This window comes from Microchirus variegatus (assembly GCF_963457635.1).
Source record: "Microchirus variegatus genome assembly, chromosome: 11".
In the NCBI taxonomy this organism is placed as follows: domain Eukaryota; kingdom Metazoa; phylum Chordata; class Actinopteri; order Pleuronectiformes; family Soleidae; genus Microchirus; species Microchirus variegatus.
In genome coordinates this window covers 15,872,004-15,896,137 of record NC_139812.1, presented here as the reverse complement: position 1 = coordinate 15,896,137, position 24,134 = coordinate 15,872,004, and the positions used below count along the sequence as shown (strand labels likewise).

Below are 24,134 nucleotides of genomic sequence, written 5' to 3'. Positions count from 1 at the left end.
CAGCAAATCTCATTCATTTAATCCAATAAAGAAATGTGTATGCATGTGTTCATGTTGTTTAGTCATTAAAATTGTACGACAAAATGTATATATAGCTATATATATATACACATAGTGACATAATGACTAATTTACTGCCAGAACATGTTTATTGGGCCTGGACTGTTGACTGCTATTGGTTTAATGGTTCTGCTTAATGGCAATGGCCTGCTAATTTCTTCCATTGATCTTCACCAGTTCCTCAATTACCTCACCACTGTTAGAAATAGAGAATGGTTGGCATGCAGGGGACCCTTGTGTGAAGGACTTCAATTATATATCACTTCAAAGCAACCTAACCAAGACCAGTAACTATGGATGCTCAGCTTCTTTGCTATGTCACAGAGGTAAGCCCAATTTATACTCCTGCGTAAAGTGCTCTGCGTAGGTCACGCAGAGTCCTCTGCGTCGACAGAGAGACTGTCAGAGAGCCTCTGCGTCGTCTCTGACTGCACAAAATATTTTTTAAGTGTCCGTCACTCCGTCATGGGACAACGGAGACGACAAGAGCTGCGATTGGTCCTCAGGACAGGCCGAGCGAAGCTGCTCTGTGCCGGTTCACAGTGCGCACCGAGCGTCCACAGAGGCGGAGCTGATCACCGCCGACAACGTCGCTGCCAAACTATAAATACGTCATATCTTAACACACACAGCACATGTTTAGACTCTAAATGGCCAATTTATCGCCTCAAATTATCTTAAAACTGCGTTCCGTGACACAGAAAAGTGAGAAACGGCCACAACAGTCTTTCTCTCTCGGATGCCATTGCTCACTGTAGCCAAAAGCACAACAACCTTGCGCATCGACCCCTACTGATCGGGCGGGAAATTGCAGCGTCTCCGTAGTTACGCAGTCGGATAACGCATTACGCAGTCGGAGAAGTATAATGTGGCCTTTATAGTGTTCATTCAGGTTGTCCATTTCTCAATCTCTCTTCTCCGTCTGTTACTACAAGAATCCGACATATTTTGCAAGACTTTCTCTTTCAAAAGATAGTGTTTGTGTATGATTTGTATATTGGCGTGTCAGTCTCTGGACCATTTATGAACATGTGGCCAGGCTCTCAGAGTCTCCTGTAATCTTGTAGCGGCCTTGATGTGGTTGTTGAATCTTTTGGATAGGGTAGTGTCCTGCTTAGAACGGTCCCCGTCTGTCATATCTAATCACTCCACCCTGTGTTACTGGCAATGGGGACCAAAACTGACCACCGAGTCAACTGACAAGACAGCTCAGCATCCAGTTATCCCAGGAAAGAAATAACACATACACATGAAAACACACCATTTTTGAAACCACGACGGACTTACAGATATGCCAATTATTCAAAAAAATGCATGCGCAGTTATGTTCATCCTGGCACACACATGGCGTATTCACACGAATACACAAAACACACACACACACGAGCAAAAGAAAATTGACAGGTCAAATGCACAATCCCCCCCCCCCCAACACAACCACGATAAGGCCCGTGTTGGACACAAATTTGCTCTGACACTGGCATTGGTAAGGCTTTGAGTCGTCTAAAATCTCAGCAACTGACCCAGAAATAGGGGAGGGAGGAGCAGGGGGGGTGTTCCAAACCCTGGGGTGGTTATTCTCACTTTGTGTAAAATGATGGGAAACAGAACAAGGTGGAGAGCCCTTAAACTGGGGCACCAGTCCTTTGTGGAACAAAAACAAGTGAATTACCGAGTGGTTGATATATACGTAAGGATGCTGTTGGACTGCAAAATATCACTCTTTTTGTCCACTGACCATCAAAGGCCACATTCCTTTTAGAGAGACAAGAAGAGAAAGCGTAGAGGAGATACAGAGGATACAAAGGTCAGACACAAAAGAAAACAAGCAGCTGCAATACGTTTAAAGCAGCAACCCTGAGGTAAGGAAAGGACCCGAATGTAAAAGCACCTTTTTATTTTCAGCTAAATGATTCTGAAAAACTGAAAAACATGTTATATATATTAAAAAATGTTAGCATACCAAAACTAACAGAAACCATGTCCCAGTAAAGAAAAATGTTCTTCAGACTTCCTTGCCTCATCTGCCTTTGGGCTTTGTCTAATGCCTGGAGGTTTTGAGCTGCAACTGGCAGAGGTACAATTTCAAAATGATCTCAGTCCTCTGATTCAATATGCAATGACAGAGAATTTAAAGGGGTGAGTGTCTTTACTTTAATGACCCCTCAGAAGTGAAATGCAAGGATTCTCTCTGTATCCGCCTGAAAATCATACTGAAAATCGATTGGTACTTTTGGTGCAATGCTGCATCAGGGAGACAGATATACCGTATATCCCTATAGGCTAAGACAGGGGAAAATAATGTTTTGATACATTTATGGCCTAAGGACAAGAAAAAAAAACATTTCAACAAGGACTTTAATGGAAATTCATGTTTCAAAAGCAAATGGAATATGCACTATGACTATTTTATCATGCAGTGTGAAGTGAAAACTGATTGATTTGTAAAGTGCAACCAGCAACAAATTAGAATAGAATTTGTATAATACATACACTTTCTGAGGCGTAAACACTACACACAGGTCTCCAAGAAACTGAGTGAAACTGTGAATGCCAAAGGAGAAGTGTCTCTTTCAGTCTTGGGAGTACTGGTCAGTCCTGAAAAGCTTGCTACACCACAGCAGACATACATAGGCCATGCAGATGGATATGCTGAAACATTTGCGCGCTCCTTAAAGTTAGATCCTTCTTCTCACCCACACTGCAGTGCCAGAGATCAAGTGATGTAGTCGACTAGCTAATGACATGACTGCCGCAGGCAATGGCCAGCAGCTTGATATATACACACGGACAGAGATGAATGATTCATAGGCTAAGAGATAGATACCAGGACATGTGGCAGCTATATGCCCCCTCCTGCTCACTCTTGTTTGCAGATACAAACCTCTCCATAAATCCCTTGGAGCAGTCTCTTATATCTCATAAGCTACAGATTTTACTCCTAACATTGTCTCGCCTTTCGCTCCTTTTGTTCATGGTCCCCCCCCATCTCTCTCCTTCTTCTCTCTCTCCATTATGATCCAACACAAATCCTCAATATGGAACCTACTGTTGTAGGCTAAAATGAATGGCCCTATCATTCTGCATCAATTAGTCCATCCATCACTTCTGATTGGAGAGGTGGGGTGGGGATGTTCATGGTGACTTTTCATGGTGGCAGGAGAGCGAAAGAGATGGCATTATAAAACACTTTCACACTGAAACGTAATTATCATCTTTACTTGGGCACTGCAAACTGGAGTCCAGCTGATGACCTTGTCGTGTACATTTCAGCGAAATGTCCTCTAAATTATGTCATCTCCGTAATAATTGGCTGAAATGATCTGACAGCATGGGGATATTTCACAGATACCTTTTCATTCAGATGACTGATGTTTCCCTTCAGCTATCCACAGACACACCACTGCGCTAGTCATATCTGCATATCAATGTGGTCGTTTTTTCCCCACCACCTACAGTTAAAATGCAAAATATCCGATAGATCATATTCTCCCTGTAAAACAGAGAATTAAAGGTCCAGTCAGTGTGTAAGAATTGGGGACATCTGATGGTGAGACTACAGACTGTTATTAAAGGAGGACTCCTTTGCTCATCCCGTCCTTTTAAGGAAAAACAATGGACTTTGCATCCCAGAATATCCTTTTTCTTTGTTTGCATATTAAACATGAAACACATGCCCCGTTTGGTTCGATCAGGCTACTGGTGCAAGAACCTCTAACAAACTCAATTTCTGCCAATAAAAACACCCGACTGTTAAAAACCGACCTTTAACTATTGTTGATACAAACATGTAGACTTGTAGTAGTTGTAGAATATGGTTCTTGCATACCATGCATTCTATTTAGAGGGTTATGCATGTATTAAAGGCCAGGGAACACGAGTGGAAGCTTACATGCCACTGTTGGATGCATAAACACACTTAGGAGTGCATTACACTTGAGATGTGTAGCATTAAGTTCCTTTACAATTTTACTAAGTAAGTGCAATTTAGAAAATGACTTCTCTGCTTACGTGAGAAAGACACCAGTTCCAATATGGTTTTTATTTGAATTATTTAAATGAATATCTCTGGACAAGCCGATATTTGCTCCATATTTGGAGCAACAATGAAGAGTATCATTTGCAAAGCTTTGCCCTAAACACAACCTACTAAAATTAAAGGCAAATATGCATACACAAGAGCGAAAGAAAAAAAACAATATGTTGTGCGTGTACCTCATAAATAGTTCATAACAGCAGGGCAATTCCAAACACATTTATATCAGCCCTGTCTCAAGCACACTTAAAAAAACATACAGAAGATTATAAGACAAATATAAGGTGGACCTAAATCAGAGTGTCACTAACTGCCCGCTAAATAAGTGGAGATAAATAAACCCCAAGGGTGCCACGCTGACTGAGGAATCTCTGGATTCAATTTATCATTTCATATTATTTAGGTTACTCCGTGGGGAAATACACTTTCTCGGTCATAAGTTATGCTAATGGCTGAAACTACCATCTGTGAACTGAGGACCATCATTCAGGCATAGTACGCAGTCTATGAGTTATGAGAATAGTATGTCATCTTTGAATGATTAATCATACACGGGGAGTGCCGGTGCTTCCATACAGCTAAAAAGGCTGCAATGGAGCGAGAGAACGGCTAGTCTAAACTGTCACACAACACTGTCCTATATCACAAACCCCTCTCCCCCTGCACGAAAAAAAATCAAGCCTCAGCCCCCTCCAATTTACTCAATAAACAAGCCTCGAGCAGGAGCCAGACAGAGGATAATGGTTCACCTGGAGGTGACAGGAAAAGAAAACAGAGCTCTTTGCATAACGAATGGTGATAGAGATAAGCACAGAGAAGCACTCAGGAATCTTGACAAAGGATTACCCAGATGTCCAAAACTGGATACATTCTCTTTTGTTAAACATAGTGGAGCACTGCGCTGGTCTGAGGGCCAGTAAGAGCCCTCAGCTGCTGCAGAGTTCTGCTGAACCAGCTATGTTTATGTCGGTGGTTATATGGTAAGATGAATTTACACTGGGCTAATCTTCTTACACTTCACTTAAATGTCCTTGCTTGTACATTGTATTCTTCCAGCGGATGAAAGTGGCAGAGAAGGACAGAGAACCATATGACCGCCACCACTGCCAGGCATAGCACACAAATCACAGGAAGCATAAAGAACTGCTCATATCAGAATGTGTTGGTACGTGCAATGACTGGCACAACTATTTAGTAAGACCGGAGAGCCAGAGGCAAACCGAGCTACTGTACAGCCTGTGTTAAGTGAGCAATGACAAAGCCTCTTGAGTTCAGTGAGCATTAGTGGCCCGCAGCTAAAGTAGCCGAGGTTACATGTATGCCATGCATGTGTTCTGCTGTGGAGTGGAGAAAGTGGTCCCAAAACAAGACAAAAAAACATTTGTTTGGGTGGTCTAGTTAAAGCCCAACGCTAAATGGGCAACACTTCTGGTAAGAATGCTAATGAGCCAATTCCCCTCCTGGATGGAGACATCAAAGGCAAGTGGAGCTCCCTCTCTCTGGCAACACAGGACTTCTCGGTATCATTACATGGCTCAGTGTGCACTCGCATGCTTGTGTTTGTGTGAGTGCAAGTGTGTCAGTGGGTGTGTGAAAGAGAGACAAATGAGGGGAAAGGAGAGATAGGCAACATCGTGTTTACATTAGGTCTCTTCTTCTGGGACTGTGCCAGCATCCAGCCATGCTGTGACACACATCACACACGCAACTTGGTACCATTCATAATTACCCTCTATTCACGGAGGCCTCATTTAGTGTGCTATTATCAGAGATCATTGTTATTTCCCTCTATGTGTGAATGAATCCCAGAGAGACCAACATGTCTAACATAGATAACAGTGCTATTTTAGTTAACCCCATTGTGTACATAAAAACTGAAGAAACAACCCACAGAGAATTGCTATCCATGATTTCAAAGGATATAATGGGGCATCGGGGGCATAACAATATTCTCTCACCTCACCTTATTCATGCTGCTGTACCTAAAAACCATCAAGAGACAGCCTTGCTGTGACCACGTGTCACATTTGATTTAATAATAACAGCAATAAATAAACAAAGAAAAGATAGGTCAAGCATTTTCCCCAAAGTTCTCCTCGTGTAGCAGAATAACAAAAAGTCCTCAAAGCCATATAAAGTTTAGAGAGCTTGTGTAGGTGGCGAAATAACTTTCCGTACATAAACGCAGGGCCGTGTCCATTTTTCATACACTGGCAGGAGGCCCACCTCCAGAACTATGGGAACTAAACATGGCTCAGGTGTGTGAGGCCAGCATGATGGATCATCCCTGCGGTGGTGCGGCTCCTTCGCAAAGCCCCAAGAAGACAGCTGGGAGATAAGAAGGACCCTGTATGAGAATGTGTCTCCTCTTCAAATCAATCCTCACCGCCACCGAGGCAGGAGGTCGTCACATGCCAAACCACTGATAGAGGTAGAAGGAGGGCTGGGGTGAGAACAGAGAGTGGTTTCACAGCTTTTTTTGCAGCAACCTTCAAGTGATAAAGACACTGGAGATAAGACCCCTTTTGACCCCATGCAGATAAAAGACAAACAACGTAGGGCTTTGTTTGAAGGAAAAAATAACATTTCCAGCTCTCTGCTAGATAATCTCTCCCAGGTTATAATTACCCCGTCATTCTTCAACATGGGCGGTACAACAAAAACAAGCTGCAGAAGAATCACAGATCGGGAATAATAACATAAAACACATTAGTTATGGTCGTTACAAGTTTTAACATTTAAATGACCTTCTAACTCGTGACTGCAACTTACTGGGAATAGCAATGCTGGAGGTCAGTTATGAATAAAAGGACAACAAAAACAACACTAGCTACATATATTATTTCTCTAGAGTAAAGGACAGCTGCAGGTCACAATCAATCAGAACATTTTCTTGCCAAATTTGACACTAATTGAAGCATAAGGGCTCATGCTTCAGTGTTTATTGCTGCAAATTTCAACAATATTTTTAATGCTAAAAAAAAAAAAGCATTCCGTTATGCTCTAACCCCCGTTATTATTTGATGAACCCGAATCAATCAACAATGCTACGTGTCCACAGATTTTAAGAACTGTAAAATGGCGATTTGGCCCCAAAAAAATGTAATAATAACAATGATGAAAACATAATAGCAGAGCAAATTGCTTTCTTGTGATTCTCTGAACATAGCAAACCAATAATGAGAGTTGACGGTAGCGGAAGAGAAAGACAGACAATCAAAAGGACAGTATTGCTCACTTTAGAGAGCCTGGCTTGTTTATGAAGTCGATTGTTCATGACCTCTGATCTCAATCACAGAGGTTCTTTGGTTGCCTGCTGAAGGCCTCTTCATGTCACTGATTCAGATTGGGACGCGGCGCCGCAACGCAACAAAGGCTGGACAATTTGCAGTCCGAACATGCGTCAGACAGGATGAGGGCCACTCCAGTCTACATGATTAGACGCGAATGAGACTTCAGTCGTCATGAGTACATTCTAATGTGTGCCACGTGCACAGAGCAGTTAACTATGTTGTCGCTTTGATGCAGCTTTATGTCGTGCAATGTGTTCACAACATAACATATAAATATATACACAGGGTGATTTAGTCTGTTCTAATCTACTGTGATGGACATTGCAATTTAGCATCTTTATATCTACATCTATATATACATATATGTCTAAATATACATATATACACATACATGTATATACACATACATGTATATATACATATACACATATATATACACATACATGTATATATACACATATATATACACATACATGTATATATACATATGTATACATAGACACATACATGTATGTACATATATACATATACACATACATGTATGTACATATACACATAAATATATATATACATATAGACATACATATTTATACACATATATACACAAATATATATATATATACATACATATATACACATATATATAACACATATATACATATATGAATATACATGCATATACATACATATATATATACATACATATATACACATATATATATATAACACATATATACATACATATATATATATACACACATATATACACATGTATATATATATATACATATATACACACGTATATATATATATACACACATATATACACACGTATATATATATACACATATATATATACACACATATATATATACACACATATATAGATTATGCACTGTGAATACATTTTGCACATTGTGGATGTCAATGAAGGCATTCCTTATTAGGTGCAGATATAAAGCTGTATGTCTCTTATCATATTGTAATCAATTAGATATACAAAGTAGATGTATTAGATCAATATACCAATCTCCTTTTCAGTGGAGACATATTGAAGGAAATGTCAACACAGACATATGAATAGACTAAGCTGAAGCAGTGACCTTGTTTTCTTGTCACATACCCCCCCAAATCCCCCATTAGACCAGAAATTATCATTCCACTTTAATCATATCATAGGTGCATTTCACCCTAAATCTTATTAGCGTGGTGACGAACGATTATCTCAATCATGTCAATGTAAACGTCAAAGTTTTGGAAAAAAAAGGAACAGTGTGATTTGGGAAGCAGAATTCTATTCTGGGAGTTTCCTACCCATTAATCCTACATCACAGTTGGCTGCCTCAGATTTCCTCCGTCGCTGTGATGATAATGTTCTTGGGCAGGCCACTAAAGTAATGGCCATCTCTCCGTGTGACACTGGGCAAGATTGCTCTGCTCTACGCTCTAATGTTTTGGCCTCACGTTCGACCACATTTAGACACTTGAAACAAAATACAAATTAATATCTGCCACAATCCCACAGAAGAATATATAGTCGATAAGCCATTTCTGTCAGATCAGATGAGTGCAACTTTAATTGCTCTGCACTAATGCCAGGGGTGGAAAAACAATGAAATGATGAAATTAATATCAAAGCCATTAACTCACCTCCTCCTCCTCCCAGAAGACTGGAGTTTGCTGAAACGAGAGAAACAAAAATAAATAAGAGTGAGTAAACTTTAAGCAAAATTGATCATCCCATAGAGTCAGAATTATGTGGCCATTTTGTGTGGATACTTAAATTGTATTTGTAAGGTAACTTCTATTTGACCGAACACCTGATTAAACAAGTGATTTATAATCACACAAAGAAATAAAGGTGCTCGAAAAACAGGACACAACGATTCATGAATACATTCAGTATTTTCCACACCACTGAAAAGAAAATGGACACGCTTGTCGTAATGTCTTGCTGTTTTTTCTTCTTATTTGTGATCTTCGTTGAGGGAGATTGCACAGGAAGAGAGGATGATAGTGTTGGTTAAAAAAAAAAACACCAAGTATAACCTGAAATTGGTTTGAATGATTATGCAGCCATGTAACAGATTTACATATCACTACACGGTGAATACACATTTGAATATTTGTGTCTAGTAGCAACCAAACACGCTGCATTTTTTTATGGCTGATTTCAACAACACGCCGGCAACAGCAGTAGCCAGTAACAGGAAAGAACATCCATTACTTTATCACATACCCCATATATAGAAATAATCATTGTGTCTGGCAGTGAGGTTTTTAATATAAAATTTGCAAGTTGGCAACAAACGTGTGATCCAGTCAGCAGCTAATTTAAATATACACTCCCTGGCAGATTTCTTCCTTGGCAACATGACAAAGGCTAAGCTCAATAAATGATGTGGTCCATTAAAAACATTTAACAGTGGCCTGTAGTTAAAGACGGTTGTATCTGCTGCGGCACAACAGGGAAATACAGGCATTAGCATGGCTTTGTGGGCTCTGGATTCTTTCTTCAATGTCGCAAAATAAACAATGATAAACATCGGCCGAGACGAGCTCTTCAGTACAACGATGATGATATTAAAGAGTGAAGCTGGTTTCACACTGTAGTGTTCACATCCATCATTCACACTGGATGTGTTCGCCATGTCTCTTTTAAATGCACTTTGCTTTGAAAATCCTGAAATACACCTTTAAATACTCATCTGTTCTCAACAATATGCTAGGTCTCTTCAGCATAAAGCTGCACATCTGTTGTTACTGCACATATTTCACAGTAAAAATTAATTAATGTTTTCTTTTTTTTTTTTTTAAAGGAATCAGGACACACTAGAGTGCTTTTACTTTGAAACAGGAACAAGGCGTGCTGTGGTTGTGACATATATGACAGATATAGATGCTGAAACTGTAAAGAAAGATCATTTTCACTGCATATTTTATTTTTGAGGCGCACGCGGCTTGTGTGACAAATAGGCAAAAAATAAAGAGCCACGTGGCAGCCCACGCAGCCAGTTTGAATGGTCGCATTAGTTATTATGTGTGCTGCCTGAATGAAAAGGAAGCCACAGTGCAGCTGAAAGGCTTCTGTCTCACAAGTGACTTGGACCCCATTTACACATCTTATATAAAAAGATACAAACACAGAGAGGAGGCCACAGATGTTCCAGAAATGGCAGCAAAAGGGTAGTCACAGAGACGATCGACGGTCAGGTAAAGGGGAAGCAAACGGTTGTGATTCCAGAATAATTGTGTGCTTTAAAAAGATACAAACTAGGCCTTATCTACATCGAAATGTAAAGAAATGTAAATGATCTTTGTCAATTTGAAAAAGTTCTCAGTAAACACGACATCGTTTTCGGGATACGTCTTCATCCCAAAAACAAAGAAGAAGACGTTGAGCACAAATAAAGCTTTATCGGAACAAGTAAACATTAAAATGTATACAGTCACATAAACAGAGACACAGTGAACCAAGCCAGGGGAAAGGAAGGAAGATCAAACAGTCTCCAAACACAGCACGCTTGGTGTCGACGACGAAGATAGCGACCCTAAATGCCGCCGTAAGACAAAGGAGGGACTACGACATCATCGTTTTCCCATGAAAACACAAGGGTGAGATGTCCCCACTCTGGGACCCATTTCCAAAGACTCTGCTTCAGGGCTCCCAAAACGCTGCTTCCATGTGGGTGAAACATCGATTCAATGAAAAAAAAAACTTTCTGCTGAGTCTCATGTCTATGTTTTGGGATTTTACTTGGGCCCGATAAAAAGAAACAATACACAATTTTGCGGATTCTCCTGAGGTCATTCTAATACCGGCCCCCGAGTTGCATGTCTCACAAGGGCAGGGCGGCTGTAATCTGATAACATCATCAGTGCATAAATGGAAAAACAAGACCTTATGCAGACGCGCTGTGGCGACATCCTAAGGTGTCAAAATATGCTAGCTTTGACTGTTTCCATTGTATGCAAGCACATCTTAGAGGAGGGGGGTTTCTTCAAGGCTTGGATGTGTTATTCTGATGTCAGCTTTCAGGATGATTCAGTTCAGAAGCACTCGCTTGTCACTAGCAGCGTACAGGTTTAGCAGAAGGTAACATCAAAAGGCTATTCCGAGGGGAGAGGACATCATTAAAGATGAAACTATTTTCACTTTGCTTTAAGTGTCAGTTAGAGATATCCGCTTCACGAAAGTGGAGAAATGAGAGGGGATTTAAAGTACATCTGTTAATTTGGGTGTTACTGAAAATAGGCTATGTGTTTGAAGTGAAGTTCATACAGAGGGCACTGGAAGAATTATACTGCGCAACATGTCATTTAATGATTTTCAGTACCATTTTGCAGCCTTGGCAGTGAACAATGCCCCGTTTAAAAGTTTATTACTTTTCAAAAAAAACATTCTTTTGCGAAAGCAACAGATCGTGAACATGTGGATCGTGGGGGGAGGAGTTCTCCATTCGCACCTCAGTCCTGTGGCGATTATCATTGTCATAATTATTCCCCTGATTATGTGTGTGTATGTGTGTGTTTGTGTGTTGTGGGGTGGTGGGGTTTGCCTTTGCATTGTCCTCTTTGTAGAATCACCGAGACGAGACAAAAGAAAGCTTTCCCACAGCAGAATGTTTTATCAAAGGGCTTTTGTTGTGCATTGTGTTTGCATTTGTGTGTGTGTACAGTACGAGCATAACATACACACATAAAAAAAAAAAAGAAAAGTGGCACGGGTGTACTGACAACGCACTGTCATGTTTACAATAGCTCTTCTCCAGGTTTTTCTGTGACACGCGTGCTCTCGAGCTTTTCTTTAGCTCTGGAATATGTCAGCCATCAACAACAAGCGCACACGACTCAAATGTGCAGCATTTCCAGAAAAGCCTTTTGTGAACAGAGTTAATGATCAATGTAAATAAAGTTTTATTGCTTTACTTGGACCAATATATTGATACTTGAAGGTAGACGCTGTGAAAAATGCTCAGCAGTTTTCGTGAATGTGTTAATCCCGTTCATGTATTACCAGTAAAATTGATGTTACAGTTTCTGTGCCAGTTCAACACAAGCTAATGATATGCTATTTTTCAGTAAAGTCTATCATCATTGTCAAGCCTCCTGGGGAGTCTTTCTATTCCTGAGCTATTAAAACACTGGGGTTTAATTACCTGACATTATGGAAATGTATACCTGAGGGGGGCGCTTCATTTACTTCACACCTAATCAGAGATTGGAGATGTGGTTGCTAATCAGTCTGACAACTGTGTATGTGTACGAGTAAGGTGGAGCTAGTGGTGGTCGTGAGGAGTCGGGAGGTTGAGTTATTAGATGCTTTCAAACCACATGTGACTTGGTGTGTTCACGACAATTGCCCACAGGGAGATGAAGAGCATTCGACAGTCATCTCATCTCTGCAGCGGGTTTGACAAATATGGAAGCGGGGAGAGGCAAAAAAAAAAAAAAAAGAAGAAAAAAAAGCTGCTTTATGGCTGTTCATTTCCCCTCTGCCTGCATCCTCTGTAAAGATCAGAATGTCATGACACATGTTTTGGTCGTTTGTCTTTAGGCACAGCTGCCTATGCATATCTGTAACCTACAAGTCTATGTGCTCAGTCCACAGTGATCCTTATGAAGCGAGACATTAAAATCCAAAAATGGTCACTGACTTCAGCAATCCGTCTTTTTTATACAAAGACAAATAAACGGCTGCTGGAACTGCAAACCTGAAGCCACAGCAGCACTAAACCATTGGTACCAAAGGTTTAGAGCTTATTCAATAGGACTTGCTTGAAAAGTGTTTCAATTATCCTGAATGATGCATATTTTATAATGTGTATTAATTATAAACTAGCTCTCCTTGCTGTTTGTGCCTGCCCTGGGCTCAGTTTGACTATCTTGTGGTGGATCAACACATTTCTGCCTTCAGGGAAACGGTGGGAGAGCCAACAATTAGTATAACCAGAAGATCATTATCTGTTTTTTTTTTCCTGAGCGCCTACATGTAGTTGTCCCTAAATGTGTGTTTAATGGCTTTTGGACTTAACCATCCTCTCTCCAATGTCTCTCGGTGTGTGACCCCTAGACAATTCCAGGAATCAATTTTTATTCGGGGACAGAAATAAAAAACCTCCAGTCCACATCTAAAACAGCTCAATGGACTCTATCACTTAGGACAAACGACATTTTTGAATGAAAGCAGCTTTTTAACAAGAGCGATCAAGAGAGATGTGTAATCATACATAAATACAAAGTAGTAATATGCAGATAAGTTAAATAATAAGGTAGCAATGTCAATTATTTAAAAATCTGACAAATAATTCAAGCAAACAATGAATCACGACTACCTTGACTTGAAGTTTTGCAATGAGCCGTAATACAAAGAAAAAGGAAAGCCAAAGGAGTAGGCCATAACTTTTAGTTTGTCAGGAGTGCTGCTGTGAGTCGTCCCACTGGTAACCACAACATGGGCCATAAATCTCAGTGGAAGGGCACCCCAGACGGCTTGGGGATGGCAGGTCATTAGGAACTGTTGGTCCACGACATTAGGCGGGCCCATCAAACACATGCCTGCACTGTCACTGCGGGAACACCCACTTCCTGTCTGCCCTTTGAACTCTTAACCCCCGCTGCAATCGCATTTATCCTTCCACAAATCACAATGCAGTGGGACCACTACAGTGTATTTTCACACCCAGAAAACAGATGAAACTGATGAAGAAAGGGAGCGTGACAGCTGCGGTGTACGAATTCTGACACCATGTTGAAAAACCAGACACAAACCCACCGCAATAAGAATGGAGAAGTCACCATCTTGCCCCAGTGTAATCGTATATTTGCAGGGCAGTCATAAAAGTGGTCTTGAGCACTGGCCTGTGTATGCAGAAGGTAGTGAGGCGTGGCGTGGGTACGGGTGTCCTGTTTGGTGTCGTCAGCAGAGTCCTAGATCATGCAGTTAAATGAAAAGTGCCCGTGCAGAACCGCAAAACCTTAAGGCAGTAAACAGATCCTCTTGCCCACATTCTGGTCCCTGCCACCTTCACTGAACTCTTTACATAAATGTTCACCTTCTCCTTTAGCAGACTGTGTACTCCACTGTGACCCTGGCATCAAATGTGGCGTACAGAAACTAAGAACGCCTCAGGGCACTTTGTAACTAATAAAGATGGTGTTATTTGGCAACAATGCAGGGGTTTATATTTTAGAATTATGATATGAGTAAATATGACTAACTTATTTAAACTGTACCAAAATAATAGCACAAACTAAGTCAATAGAACCGTTATTTGTTTGTCAAAGCGTCTCTTCTATTCCCCCTGCTTTAATTACATCTCACATTCACAGTTTATTTGACAGGAACAAATTAGCATCTACTGCACAATGGAATTCAAACGGAAGGCCTGAATATTATGAAGAGAAACAAAAGGATGCTCATTTGCAGACTTGGTTGAGACTTAGATGGCCATTAGATGTTCTTCTTCATGTCTAACACGTCAGCTCTGAATGTCGACATTCAAAGAGTCAGTGAAGTGAAAGAATGTGGCAAATTCTTTTTGAGTGGAATAATGTGCTGCTTTGCACACGGACTTTTCCACTTCACCAGCCTTCCTAACAAGCATCGGCACCGCGGTACACACACGGATGTACATGCACATGCACACTAACCACAACTCAACATAACTGGACATACTCAGTCTATGATGTGATTTCTACAGCAACTGATCTCATGTAAGTGGAACTCTGTATTAAACTGAGGCAACTCTAACGATGGAACCCCCTTTTTTCGTTTTTTTACCTTTTAGTAGCTGCAGAAATTCACACAAACAGAAATAAAACTTAAACGAGCCACTAGTTGTGGGACGAATGAAGAGAGGCAGTAGTGGTATTTCTTATTTGTAGCGCATTAATAATGCATGCTACACCACACATGCTGCCCTGCCTGATAATACTGGTTGGCATTTTTGTTCTTTATAGCTTCTAGCAGTCCCCCAGGAAGCCAGACAAACTTGTGAAAGAGGTGGCAGGATCCCAACAGCACATTCACACACCAAAAAATACCTACAGCTGTGCTAACGTTTTATGTGGAATTAAATGCATGAGTGTCTAAATGATGCAGCTATGGCTGAAGCAACAGGCTGCAATATGTTAATATTGATACATCAAATGTTTCAGTGAAACAAATTGCTTATTAAAGTTCTTCATTGTTAGGGAAAATGTCATGCAGTTGTAATAATAAATGAAGTTGCACTATGTTTGACATCAGAAGGTGGCAAATTAAATTGGCTTCAGAATAAACTAAAAGCCCTACCTCCACAGCTAACAGCAATTTATGAGGTTTTCTTGCTTTGTAAACTTTCTGAAAGACATTGTTGCATAATGTTTCTTCCCCCATTTATTGTGTTGTTATGCTAAATTGATTTGGTGCTGGTAACATAAAGCAGGCCTCATTACTCATGTGTATCGATACTCTGTCAGCTTCCAGCACAAACAAAATCTCCATTAAGTTACATGATGGGTTGTACTTTCAGATGTATTTTCACATAAGGCTATTAAAGGCTCATCTGACTTAAAGATGCAGTTGATGCTGGTGGGATTACTGGTTGCTTTTGCTGCTGGATACATTGGTTTTATGTGTTACCGTACAAACCACGGGCTCACGATTTGAGCAGTGGTTAGCACTCTTGCCTTTGCAGCAAGAGGACCCGGGTTCCCTGTTCACGGAGGTTACTGGGAGCTAACAGCATTTAGCATTTGGAAAAGTGATCATTTGCAGGCTCTAGCAGGAATATTGCCATCATATATAACATGTATCCACTGGACAGATAAATCCTCTGAGGCTGGAAGTTTGTGTGGAACTCTGTGCTGCACTGTGGAGTCAAGAATAGAACTTTTCGCGGACGTCCAGTTTTCGGATTCTGTTGCTCTCGCCAGCGCTCTCGCGTGTTTTATGGACAAAACATTGCAGATTTTATCTCCTGTTCTTAGACTGAGGAGGGCCACAAAAACATGAGTGAGTCATCCTTTTTCACACTTTGCTGACTGATAGGACCCCAAGAGAAAATATAAGGATTTAAATGATAAAAATTTGATTTAGCATAATATGGGATCTTTAAAATAATTGCAATAACAAAATAAAGTCTGTTTTGGTTTCATTTTAATTTCACTATCAGGAGACTGACCCGGTTCCTTTCTTTATCAGTGCATGCCATGTACTGTTGATGGCTTGTTTTTGCAAGTTCTTAAGAACTACAGGAGTAGTGTAATAATATCTGAACGTCTCAATGTGACAACAGGCTGGAGTCACAGTGATTAATCCCTTTTCAGCACAGGCTTGTCACCTTCATAACAAAGCAACAATACCAGATGCCAAAGCCAGCCCACACGTCTATTGTTATAATTACCTGACCTTCAAATCCACATTAATGAGCCCAGGATGATCCCATTCTCTTTCATCATTTGGCTTCCGAGCCCTCCCTTTATCTAACAAGGTCACCTTTCACAACACCGCTTCTCCCTGAAATACACATCCTCCTCATAAATATACATCTACCTGCATCTGCTCAACCCCCAATCCTAAGAAGAGGGCTTGGGAGAAATTACAAGAAAATAAAGCTGTAGGTGGGCTCTGCAAAGTGCAACTTTGTATTTCCTTTCAAGTTGACACCAGGGGAAAGTCAATGCCACCAAAGTTAGAAAGAGGAAGAAACTTTCTAACCCCAATGTGTTGCTTCATTCTTTTCCACGTTAAAGAAAAAGCAAGTTTTATGAAGGTATACTGAAGGGAAAAGGGTTAATTCATTTAAGTTTGTTGAAATCTGTTCCGATTATTTTAATCACAAATGCACTGTGGTTGTCACAAACGCTGAGAAAAATATATATATATATACGGTTTATGAGAAACTGCGAACACAATCTTAGAAAAACACCACATTCACTTATTCATTTGTTGTATTATATTTCAGCCACGACGGGAGAGTAGAAGTCTATAATTTAAACACTTTAAAGTAAAATCTATGTTCCATGTTTTATACATCACAGCAAGATATTTTAAACCGATATTCCCCAACTCTGTGCATGTGTGCCAGCTCTGATGCGCTGCCATTTTCTGAGTGAAATAAAAACAGGTTTTCCACAAGCCTGACTGGGCACATGTCACTGCGGAGCAATGGTGGGATTTGGACCAGCAGCTACATATTATGGATTCATCCAGTCTCATTTCTGACTTTATCAGCCTGCTCTAATGTAGCCCTTTCCTTGCTGGTGATCAGGCCTGTTGGTATGGTAAAGACCTGCATGGCTCCTCAGGGACCTTCACAGTCCACTACCCCCAGCTAGGCATTGGCCATGCAGCCAGACAGTTCACCTCACTTTATCCTAAATACCATGGCTGGGACGGGAGACCCAGGACAGCATTAAATTGCAGATCCTCAGCAACTGAAGTGTGATTTTTAAATCGACTTCCTTTTACATATCACTGCTTGCTCTTCACTAAAATAGAAGTCTGGAACTAAGGGCATTGCCCTTGACAGACATGATAAGGTATATAAACTCAGAAATTGGAGTCCATAGAGCTCAAGTGCAGAACAGTGAATGAGTGCATTGTCTTTTTAACTTAGCAAAATGCATTTACCCAGCACTTAAGAGAAGCCTTTCCCAGCATCTATTTGATCACAGTGCTGTAAGTGTTAAAGTGAAGTGTGAAGTGAGTAATGGCTTCAGATGTATACGTTTATGTCACATACATTTACATGCCATGTTAGTCTGAAATGATATGAAATAGAATTTCGTAAAAGTAAGATTAACACACTCAGACAATGTGGTTGGGGAGTCAAATTAAATTGGACCTAAATTGGCTTCAGCTTTCTGCTCATGCTCCGGGCTTTGACCCGGAAATAAAATAAGAAGCTGACACATGGAAGAAGACGGTGAAAAAGACAACCGGTACATTATTTGTGTAAATCAAATAACTTTTTTTTTAACAAGGCCCATATTTGATCATTTGAACATTTTCAGGAGCCAATGGTGCATTTTTCCTTCTTTTTTTTAGCAGTAACATTTACATAAAAATGTTTTATAAAAATGAAATTTTAATTGTCACAATTATCATTTTTAAATGGAAATGTAACCAAATCTAAGCCACACTAAAAATTAAAAGAAAAATTGCCTTTTTGATTGTTCAACAATCCTGGCATGATATGACTCAGTAAGAGGTTACAGACTCCTCTTCCTTTAGTTGCAACAGCAACTGGACAATGCAAATCTTCATTATAAGCCCAGAGGATGAGCACTATATAACTAATACTATAATGCGGCTGACCTGTCCTGTCCTCCTTACCAATCAAAAGGTTGTGGCTTAATTCAAGGAAATAAACCTTCTTTCTTTCTAAAGAACATGGCATTGGTATTGGCCACAATATGTGAGAAAACCAGCGACTCAGCAAAGAAAAACAATGACTCTTCAGTATATAACTGACAGAACTACATTATACAGTGATGGAGAGCTGGATGTAATACGGATTTACAGCTTACAGCAACAGCAGAATTATTAGCCATTTCTTGAGTAGAAATACACACACACACACACACACACTTGTGGAAACTGCTGCAAAATGAAGTCGAGTCTAAATGAAACCATTTCAGTTTACTGAAGCACACGGTGAAAGCGCTTACAAAGAGACGACAGCCTCTCTTGGGTGAGAGATGACTTCTTAATTCTTCAGAATTGATTTCACCTAAATTTATATCGGCTAAATAAATATACCAGTGAAATAAATAAACATGGTAGTAAGTTATAATTCATTCAAAATCAAACCGTGTAAACAGTGTAAAAGCCAGGGCTGCAACTATTCAGTCAATTTTCAGTGTTTCACATATTGTTTTCACCCTCGAATGCTGAAATAATGGTGTTGTTGCTGATAGAACTATTTGAAAATATACAAATATAGGAATTTATACATTCCTCTTGACATGTATTCATTCCATCACTTGTATTTCATTCTGAATAACAGGAGATTCAATATAAGACAGCAAGTGTTTTGGTGTATGATGCTGCATACATAGTTCAAGATGTTGCAGTGTAGCTTTAGAAAGTGTTTTTTTTTTCTTCTCCAAGAACAGCAACACAAGATGCCAGTGAGAGACGCTCAGACTCAATGAGTTGTAGAAGATAAAGATGAGAATTCCAATTAAAGAATAAGAAGAGTTGGGGAGGGGACGAATAATGTATACAAGTATGAATGTGTATGGTAAATGACAAAAAGGCTAAATTTGTGCTGGTGCCCCTAAATGAAAAATTATACTTAGAATTGACGTCTGTCACAGAAAATCTAACCACAAGTGGACATCTGTAAGTATCAGGTGTAAATGCACTCAATACACATGAGGAAGCCTTTGAAATGTAACCACTTTCTTTAAGGAAGGAAGGGCGGTCTGCTTAAGTGATATCATCAGTGTGAGGGATTCTGTAACCTGGCCTTAAGTGTTTCAGAATGTCCAGAGCTTTAGTACTACTTATTGCACGTTTCAGGGTTTGTCCATAAAATGCCAAATAATAAACTCTGCCTATTTCTTCCAGGCTTGAAAACGGCAACAGCGTTTGATTCTACAAAACTAATTCTTGAATGTAAGTTGGAGCTGTTACTCGAGCCCCGTCATCACTCAATCACAAAAAGCAAGCGACCAAATCAAATTTTGTGCACACCAATATTACACTGTGTTACATGAAAGGACACAAAGAAATCTCAAGGTCTCCAACAGGTATAGTGAAGCACTGTCTTGGGTTTCTTTGGATCCCATGCTGTTCACTGTGCCAAACAATATATTTCACACACACACACACACACACACAATCCAAACGGATAAATGCATTGCTCACTTGTATCTGCAACCTTGAAACACAAAAATGAAACATGAAAACATCTATCTATAAAGCAAATTGTGTCTGTCTGTGACAGGCATATCTTGCTGACCGTTAGTCAGATTGCCCTAAGACTTTAGATATTGGTTGAGCATGGTGTGCATCCTTGATTTTCTGATTTTTGGGAGGAATTTTAATTTTCACTGATTTATCACGCTGCACTTTCACAGATTGATCACGCTATACCAGGCAGGCAGCGGCTCATCAGCAGCAGCTGCGCTGTCTGGATCAGGGAGATGGGAGTGAAGAGGCTGTCCTCACGATGGGTGAGACATTTTCACATGGTTCAATGCAGAACATGGTGTCATACTGAAACGAGGTGCCCACTCTTATTTTGCATTTGCATGCTACTACTTTGTGGCTAACTGGGCGAACCCGTTTCCAAAGGTAAGCTAGTGAGGCTACGATCAGCATTAGCGTAGGGCTAACATAATGCAAACACTGTTCAACCTCATTAGGCACAACGAAAATGTTTTCATTTTCGATTAGCATTAGCGTAGCTAGATGTTGTGAATGTCAGCCACGCCAAAAACATTTGGGTTGTGCCTAATGAGGTTGCACAGTGTTTGTCTTGTGTTGGCCTTTACGTTCCTTATCATGCATTACCATAACTGAAACATCTTCTTCAGCTCCCACTATAGGAATACATACTTCCTACGGGCACTGCACAATCAGACAGGTGAGTGTGTTTTCCTTTTGGCAGCGTCTCCAAGTAAATGTAAGCTTAAATAAAGTATTGGTTTGCCAAGATGAAGAACAAAAGAGCAAAACATCAAGAACCTTGATGTTCTGTTCAAAGAATCGCCCAGTTTATGTCAACTGAAATGATTAGGTCCATCAGTCTCCTCAAATCAAGTTTACAGTCCTCACTGGTCAGACACTGTTTGCTCTTTGCTTCCAAACATCACCATCAACCTTGGAATAGTCAATGTTTCATGATGGCTAACCAGAGAACATCATGTGTAACATGTTAACAGCTGGAATTAAATCATCCATACAGTAATGTACTCAAGAAATGTACAAAAATGCACAGTATTTTCAATGAATAAACCATGTAAACCTACCACAGCCTTTTTATATACATTTTGCATTTCAGTTCAGCACATAAATCACATTTTTTGTATTGGCAAGTGGCCCTCTCACATTCTCAGAGGAGAATGGCAGACATTATCAACCTCATCAAACTAAATAATTGACTAAATGTGTTGCAGGCTGAGAAAATAAAATAGGCATCTAAGGGATCTTTAAGTAGCAGAATAGACCGTCGATGGTAATATCTCTCAAAATAATACCGCTGTCCTCTTCCTGAACTTTGCAGTGATGGCCGTTGGCTCACCTCCAAGCTTATAAAGTCTTCCCTGAACCCCAACACATAACCAACAGGGCCATCTTCCAGTCGGAGTGAGGAGCTTTTACCTAACAAATACACAAGATTGTTTTGCCAGTTATGCGGCGACGAAATGATATGAAAATAAATGAACTAGCGGCGCTGTGGCTTCAGGATTTCCTGTTGGTTTGTAGAAACCCCCGTGAGAGCCACTCGCTTTTCAACCAGGACATTTTAATTGAGGATGCCTGCACAAGCAGACGACAGGATGACAGACTGCATTGTTGTCATTCTAAAATAGCACCAACTACACAATATGGGTGAAAAAAACACACACAGTGGGTCGTCCAGCCACACCAGGTCAGTTTAACACATGACTGTCAATTTTAATGTTCCTGTGTAAGAAACTTTACAATAGGAGGAGGGGCAGCGAATGGAGACGGCTCCAAAACACCAACCGAGCCCTAGATCACGCTAGTACAATTGCGAGGTGGCCGTCACTTCCAGAGACTATTTGCATTGCTTTTACACATGCAGATAGAAACATCCTCGAGTCACAGAGACTGAGGAAAACTCTATGGCTGACTGTAAAGCTGAATATTAAAAATGACACACGGGGAGACACCCCTTGAAGATTAATTTAACTCACCTCACTTCATAATTCCTTTTCCTTGCACTTAGCTTAACAGATGGGGAAAAGCGCCACCGCATGACGCATGAAATCAGTATTACTTATCTGTACTGGACATTTCCTGAAGACATAGATCCTTGTGCAAAACAATATCAATCGACCATCGGCCTCACACTATAGGTGTGTGGACAGTGCATTAAAGAATTCTGCATAAAATCAAAGTGTACATTTGATTTAAAGATTAGAAGGCAGTAAAAAATGACAGGTAGAAGATTACTTTCTCATATCTTGATTTTATCCGATTTATTTGTGGAGGTCTGCCACTACATCAACATTTACTTCCACTTCCACATTCTTTTACTGTGTTTTTTTTTTTACAGTTTTAAATTGTTAAACTCTGTCCGTCTGCCTGCCTGCCTGCCTTCTTGTTCATCTGGAGCACTGGGAAAACCCAGTTACATCAGTGCGCTGTCAAAAAGAATCCATTAAGTTGTTGCCATCCCTGTTGGTGTCTTTACCACTGTTTTGTGTGCCTGTCATTCAGGTTGTGCATTAGAGCAAACTGTGTGTGTGTGTGTGCTCACTGGCAGATCACAATATGTCATCAGTCGATCTCAGGTTTATTTGATTTTTTTTCCCCCCCTCTCTCTTTTTTCTAAAAAGCTACTAGACAAAAGACGTTAAAGCTTTGGCAGTTCAAAAGGAATGACACTTCACACAGGTACTCATTTAGACAGACGAAATGACTGTGATTTCTGTGGGTTTCATAAAGGTTACATTTGCCACAGCGATATCAAGGATCCATCAGGCTAGTAAAGACGGCACTTTCCTATCATTTGCAAGTATTTAATGGCTAAAGCAGACGAACTCGACCAGCTGTCGTTACAACTACGGGCTCTGAAAATAGTTACAGGGAACATTAAGGCTATTGCGGCGTGGGTCAAAATAAAGTGAATGGCTACGCAGAAACGAGATTTGGAAAAATCCATCCCAACAAAAATGTCAGAGGGCAGATAGACCTTCTGTCTGACTACATGGTCGGCACAAGTCAACAGGACCTTTTCGTCATTGTCGGGCTCATTCAGTAATACCTATAGTCACACAGGCTGTTGCCAGTTAGAGAGGCATTCAGCAGTAACCTTGCATCCCAAGGACACATCATTTGAAATGCATTGGGCGACTCAGTCCTGTTATACATCCTTTTTCTAGAATTAACCTCAGCTAGTCTTTTCCTGTCACTAACCAATCAGTTAGTGTGACCAAGGACAGGTTCACAGTCCCGTCATCCAAATACGTATCACTTTCCGGTCTTGTTTGTTTACCAGCACCTAGGGCAAGAGGCAAATACAACAAAACAGCTTCAAAGATCTGATAAGTAAGTCAGCCGCGTATTTGACAAACATAATCTAATTGTGAATTTGTTATGAGAAAAACATTTTCCTTGAAATGTGAATGAGTGACCTCTATGAGAGCCAGAGATACAGAAATCTGTATTCCAAGGTTACTTCAACCATGAGCCAGTCCACTCAGGGAGCAAAAGGACTCCCATCTATGCGTCTCCAAATAGAAAATGTGAGTGCATTTTGAAGAAGAGAGAAAACTGAAGCCACAGATGGCTAAAAGCATACATGATTAAAATGCAATTCAGTTAGGACAGTGAGATGGATGAGTGACCTAAATGAAATCGGCAGCTGCACAGGTCAGCTCAGTTTGATTAAATGGGTGTATATCAGTGGGTTTTGATTTGTCCCTTATATTACAGTTGTCACTAGTTTAAAATTGGGAAAAAGTTAAGCCGGTGATTAGGCCCAAATGTAATTACTGTGTATGGATTTCCTATTGTACATGACAATTTGGGTATAAACAGAAACAAAGAAAAAAAA

The 24,134-nt window shown here is 40.3% G+C and overlaps 1 protein-coding gene across 1 annotated transcript in view; it reads right to left on the bottom strand.

The window, feature by feature from the left end:
- The window catches only part of macrod2 (mono-ADP ribosylhydrolase 2), a 390,893-nt gene that overhangs the window by 268,916 nt on the left and 97,843 nt on the right, over positions 1–24,134 (bottom strand). The window contains exon 4 of the mRNA XM_083898062.1: positions 9,040–9,069. Within this exon, the coding sequence (XP_083754188.1) occupies positions 9,040–9,069 (30 nt within the window). The remainder of the gene's footprint in view (positions 1–9,039; positions 9,070–24,134) is intronic.